This window comes from Halyomorpha halys, unplaced genomic scaffold, assembly GCF_000696795.3.
Source record: "Halyomorpha halys isolate HHAL.00 unplaced genomic scaffold, Hhal_1.1 Scaffold240.1, whole genome shotgun sequence".
NCBI classification, from domain to species: Eukaryota; Metazoa; Arthropoda; class Insecta; order Hemiptera; family Pentatomidae; genus Halyomorpha; species Halyomorpha halys.
In genome coordinates this window covers 67,805-73,878 of record NW_027115703.1, presented here as the reverse complement: position 1 = coordinate 73,878, position 6,074 = coordinate 67,805, and the positions used below count along the sequence as shown (strand labels likewise).

Here is a 6,074-nt window from a genome sequence, read left to right as displayed (position 1 = left end):
GCATTTAATTTGCACTGTTTTTTCTTCTTTAACTAGATATTTAACCGCTTTTAGGATAATTGTGCCTTAATCTTTTTTTTTCTAGTTCTAGAAGGGTGTAACAAATTTTTTTTCAACTTAACCTGGGTGCTGCGGCGAAAAAAGTTTGGGAACCACTGGCATTGCATGATCATATTAAAATGGCCAATTATGTGTTAACAGTTACTGCATGTGAATATATATATTTTTTATCTATATATATATTTTTTTTGTACTATTTTCATATTCTGAGTACCAATACATACAATCGATTTTTGATGAAGTTGGTTTTGAATTATTAGTATAAAATTTTGGGAATTTATCAGTAGGAGTTTTTTGGTTTAAAATTTAGTTTAATTTTTTTGTTGACAATGCAATACTAGTCCATTAGTTAGACCTGGAAATTTGATTTTTTTTTCTCCTAACACTATGCTTTCAAAATGTCTTAGAATCTTCTCCACATTTTAGCTTTTGTCAGCCTACAACATTACTGGATTCATTAATCACTACGAAAATAAATAAAAAATGAAAATAATAGAATTGTACCATAATTGAAGTAAAGGAAATTAATTGTCTGTATTAAAATTTGTTATTTATTTTTATTTTTTAGAGGCCTTACCAATTTGTGCTGCACGTGTTGATGCACTTAGATCACATGGCCATCAAACTGCAGCTCTGAGGTTAGCCGTGGCAGTTGTTAGAACTATGAAACAGCAACAACTGACTGCTCAACGAAGATGGCATGAAAGTCAACAAGAACAAAATGAGAATAAATCCAATACCCAAAAATGTGGGGATAGCCAACAAGCATGTACTTCTAAATGCAAATATTCAGATCATTCTAGATATTATGATTACCGATATTGTAACCAAAGATTTAGTGAATGCCAGTACAGACAATATTCCTCTCGTTGCTATGAAAACCATAGAATTAATGCAAATAGATGCTCAAGTAATTGTGCTGTAAAATGTTGCTTAAAAAAGGAGAATAAATCCTGTGAAAACCAAACTTCCTGTTCCAGTAAAGCATGTGCCAATGCAATGTGGGCTGATGGTTGGATAGGTCATCCTTTAGATCCTATTGGCTGTTTATTTGATACACTCGCAGAAGCCTCTATAGTTAATGATGACCATACACCAAGACCACCTTCATATTTTGGTAAGAATGTTTTTGTTTTTTTTTACTTAAAGTTAACTAATCTTGACTATCTTTTATATTATTCAAAATAAATCTGGGCAATAACTGGACATCCTATTAATGATTGTTCAATGTTTAGGAGACACTCCTATTTGTGCTTTACATTCAATAAAGGATTCTCCTATTTCATAGAACTTAAAACTTGCTAGTACAATTATGAGCCCTAGCATTAATTTTTTTTTTCATGTTCAGATTATTTCAGAACAATAATCTTCCTATTTATACTGTACATATCCAGGGTGCCCCAGTATATTTGCAAATGGAGCAAAAACTCGAAAAAACCTAATGAATAAATAACTATTTGTCATTATAGATCCTGTGGGAGTTGATGATTCAGGTTCTTCTGTTCCTCCAAAATACCACCATATTGCAGTTGTTGGTTCAAGAGATCGGTCTGAAACTTATCTGACCCTAGCTGTGGAAGTAGCTTTAATAGGACTTGGTCAGCAACGCATAATGCCAGCAGGACTGTATGCTCAGGTGATAATATATTTTGATTATTGTAATTATTATTTTGTTTTAATGGCTATAAATTATTATTTTTATTAAAAATAATATTTTATTGTTAAAAAAACATATTTTATTTGAGAATATAAATATGAAAATATAGGCCAAACCATTTCAGTTTCTGTATTCTGATGCTGGTAGAGATATTCAGGTATTTGTATTCATTATACTGAATTATTTCTCATATGGTGCCATATTCCATCTTCATGTATTGGTCCAGAATACTTAGTAAGAGTCGACACCCTTCCAACATCTCAATTGTCTTAAAATTTGAGTTAATACAGTCTAATAATGTACTCATAGACTCTCCATCCTCATCCTTGTGCATGCTGATATTTAAAAATTGGGTTGTATAGTGGGTTAAGACTCAGTGAGAATTTTTATATTTCTCTTTAAGAAATTCCACTGCTAAAAGATAATTTGAGTTAGTTAATAACAGGTGTGATGTATAGAATTTAGAGAAAATATTCAAGGAATCAAACAAATATCGAAATTTTGGATTGACCTGAAGTGTGAATGAAAATTAAGGACATAAACCATTAGTAAAATTGTTCTCAAACAAATGGCTGGCCAGAAAAGAATGGTACATTCTGGCGAGTTAAGTTTAACAGATTCGTATCTAACCATGATATGCAATGGAAAGCATCCCTGGACACCTGCAATGTACTACCCTAAGCTTGATCCTCTATTTTTGGGCAAGACTAGGCAAGGGCAACTTAAGAAAGAAAGAGATTTTGATATTTTTTGTCAAAGCTCAATCTTATAGCCTGTACATCTGCTTCCTGAGGGTTTGCTTATAAATATACTTGCAAGTTTCCCTACTATGTCCACATAACCTGAATCTAATAGCAAGAAGATGGAAGAGGTCCTATCATGCACTTTAGGAGTTAAAGTTATAAACTTAGGCATCCAAAGCATTCAACTTTCCCAGAGCAACAGTTGCAAAGGAATGATAAGATGTAGTATTATTATGAGTTACTAGAGCCATAATAATGACAAGAAAGAAGCATGAAAAATTACAAGATTACACAGAATTGAATAATGTTGTTTAAAAACGAAAGCTCCCTTTAAAACTAAAATCCTCAAAATAAATAAAATACAAATTACATGCAAAAAAAAATTATTCCTCAGCAATAATTTATGTCCTCTTAAAATAAACATTCTCCCCCCTCCCCTCTGAATAATGGCCACTGGCAGAAATTCTAATTAAATCCACAATTTATTGAACAAAAAAAGTTCACAACCTCCCAAATCTTGACCTTTCTCCATCAACTCTAATTTCATAAATTATTTTGGCTATTCTTTCCTCCTGCCCTCTATTTACATTACCTATTTTCTTTTATTATATAATCAGCCAGTTTCACTTATCCTATTCTTTGAAAGGTTATTTAACTGATGACTGCACAAAACTAATCCTCTACCATCTCTAATCATAGTGAAAAGTTCATCTTTCTGTTACACCTATAAAATAAAAAATCAGTGAACCTTAACTTTTTAATAGTACGTAACTGATAATTGTTTATTTTTTCCCAGGAAAAGGCGTGTAAACAAGAAGACCGACTAATTGCTAAGCTTCAAGAAATGGAAATGGACAATAGTTTGGTGGCTGTTTTAAGGAGACAGGCTATTGTATTATTGGAAGGAGGCCCATCTAGTGGTTTAGGAATTGGGATCCATCCCGAGAGTATACCTATGCATACATTTGCTAGGTTTCTCTTTCATGCACTTCTTAATTATTACCCGGATCTTGCATATGAAGTTGGCTTAAGAGCAATGAGGTAAATTATTTATTTCATATAGTTTTGTATAAAATTTTACATGTAATGGTAATATAAAATTATATGATATATACAATGTAAATATTTATATAATTATGTACTAATTTTTACTGTGTAATTCTGTCTAGTGTTCTAGCCAATTGAGCCTTTGTTTGTCACAGCATTGTTTTTACCAATTCCCCACATGTATGGTGGTTTCTCACTTTTGTGATTCCAATGACCAAAGAATAGTTCTGTTGATATAGATTTTGTGGCCCTTTTCAATGGTATTGTTCCCTGAGTTCCCTCTCAGTATGTTCTCAAATTTCATATTAGGTACAGTAAATGAAAGCAATGTGTGAGAAATAAACCCAATAAGTAATAAAGCCTTTTATTGACCTACGAATTGATTATCAATGAGGTATGAATTAATTACCATTCATCTCTGCACAGGCTTGTTCATCTCCCCTCCACAGACCAGCCAGATGAACCATTGGTTGAGATGTTGTTAATCATTACTTAATGCAAGAGCATGTTTCTCAGTTCTGGCTATTCAAGTTGATGGCCAATGATTGCTTCTTAGTCATCAATTGCTACTTATCTCTAAATTAAGGGTTTATCCCTTGAAAAGTATCACCCTCTCGGTCTTAGAGCTCTCTTTGGAGCTCATCTTTTTGCCAAGTTTATTAATAGCGTTCTTTAGATGTTTCCTTCATCAATTTGATAATTTTGTCCGTGTTTGAGTTTTGACCATTGCTGTCATGGAGAACCTCACCAGGGAAGACATTTGTCAGTGACCATGTTGTAGAAATACAAGAAACTCAATTATCATCAGTAGTGATACATTGAGCTGAACCTTATAAATTGGTCGCCTCCTGAGGTCTGTCATCCCTGACGAATCAATTGCCAGCAAAGTATGAATGCTACCTCTATACAGGTATGCCTATTTCCCCTCTACTAACCTGCTAGCTGAACCCATGGCTGGTTGTTGGTGAAGTAAGAGCACATCTCTCAGGACTAGGTATTTCAATTGATGATCAACATTTGTTACACTTCTCGGTCATCAATTGCTACCAAGAGAATCCTCTGATTGAATGTATGAGTAAAGCTGATGATTTTTCATATTAATTTCACTGAGGTAAGAGATTTTACTCAGTCTAAAATTATTTTTAAAGGAGTGAAATTCCTAGAGTTATAAAGTAGGAAGTTATGCTTACTTTGTATTTCCAGTTAGCTCTATGTGGTCTCGCCCCATTTCTCTCCATTATTATTAGTCACCAAAAAAAAAAAGGACTTGTGAAGAGTGATTGAAAGTTAAAGGACTGTTGATCTCACCCTTTTAGGTTTATGTTGTACATTTATATCAGTTATTCTTAGTTATAAATATCAAGATGCCTAGAATAATATATTTGAATGATAAATATCTATCAAAATGATTGAGGAAAATCAATTGGACCACATTACACCCATGGTTTTTAGTATAAAACTACACAACAATAAGCATTTTTATAACAGTTATGTATGTTATACAAACACACTATATGTTATAGATTTTTAAAATAAAAAATCATGGGTGGGTGTAATGTGGTTCAAATGATTTTACTCATTCATCTTAGTTGATATTTATTAATGGTAAATGAATCCCACTAGAAAAACGAACACTGAAAATAAAGTTGTTCACAATAAATAATTAATTTAGTTTAAGTTTTTTTTTTTAAATTCGTAAATAGTGTATTTAGAGATAAGTTTTTTAGAGGATAAAAGTGTTGTCTGAAGTCATTCTAGTTTTAAAAAGAAGTTTACGCTTGTTTTTGGTTTATATATTGACATATCAATACACTTTGACTAATATTTTCATTCTTATTATTCCATTTTTTGCCTAACAAATGGGGTAACCCTCCCTCACTATATATGTTTTCTCAAATAAATAAAATATATGTATTTATATGAAAGTTCTAAAGTATAAAAAAATTAATGAAATACTTTTTATGATTAAGATTGCCTATACTTGAAGATCATGAAGATAGTGATGACCCTCTAAATGGTGTACTTAGTCGTTACCCTAGATGGTTTACTCTAGGTCATATTGAAACCCAGCAGTGTGCTCTTTCCTCAACCATGTTAAGTGCTGCAAAAGGTAAGCATTGCTTTTAATACTTAATCAGTCTGTTTTAAAATATGTATGTGTATGTTTAACTTCACATTCTAAAACATTATGAATTTGAAATATTTCATTGATTATTGATAATTGATGTTGCAGATGATTGATCAATGACTTATAAATGATCTAAAAATAAAATAAAAATGAATTGGAAAATTTTAAAATATGTTTAAAAAGTTGTGTACGCTTAGTTAATTGATAATTTTAATCTATATACTTCATTTAATGTTCCTTTTAATTTTATAGAGATCCTAGCTTAAATTTTTCAAGAATAATTAAATTATATTCCTTATTTGAACAAATTTTTAAAGAAAAATATTCTTTTTAAATCTAGATCTCAGCATGACAGGTGTGTCTGAGGGATCCATAGTGATATTTATATTCTTACATTTTAGTGGTCTAAAGTCGTTTATATTTATTATACATTTTTATT

General features: G+C 31.4%; 1 protein-coding gene across 1 annotated transcript in view; it reads left to right on the top strand.

Moving 5' to 3' along the window:
• Positions 1-6,074, top strand: part of LOC106680073 (zinc finger SWIM domain-containing protein 5) — a 120,002-nt gene that overhangs the window by 102,616 nt on the left and 11,312 nt on the right. The window contains exons 10-13 of the mRNA XM_014419540.3: positions 629-1,177; positions 1,530-1,696; positions 3,257-3,501; positions 5,478-5,617. Of these exons, the coding sequence (XP_014275026.2) occupies positions 629-1,177; positions 1,530-1,696; positions 3,257-3,501; positions 5,478-5,617 (1,101 nt within the window). The remainder of the gene's footprint in view (positions 1-628; positions 1,178-1,529; positions 1,697-3,256; positions 3,502-5,477; positions 5,618-6,074) is intronic.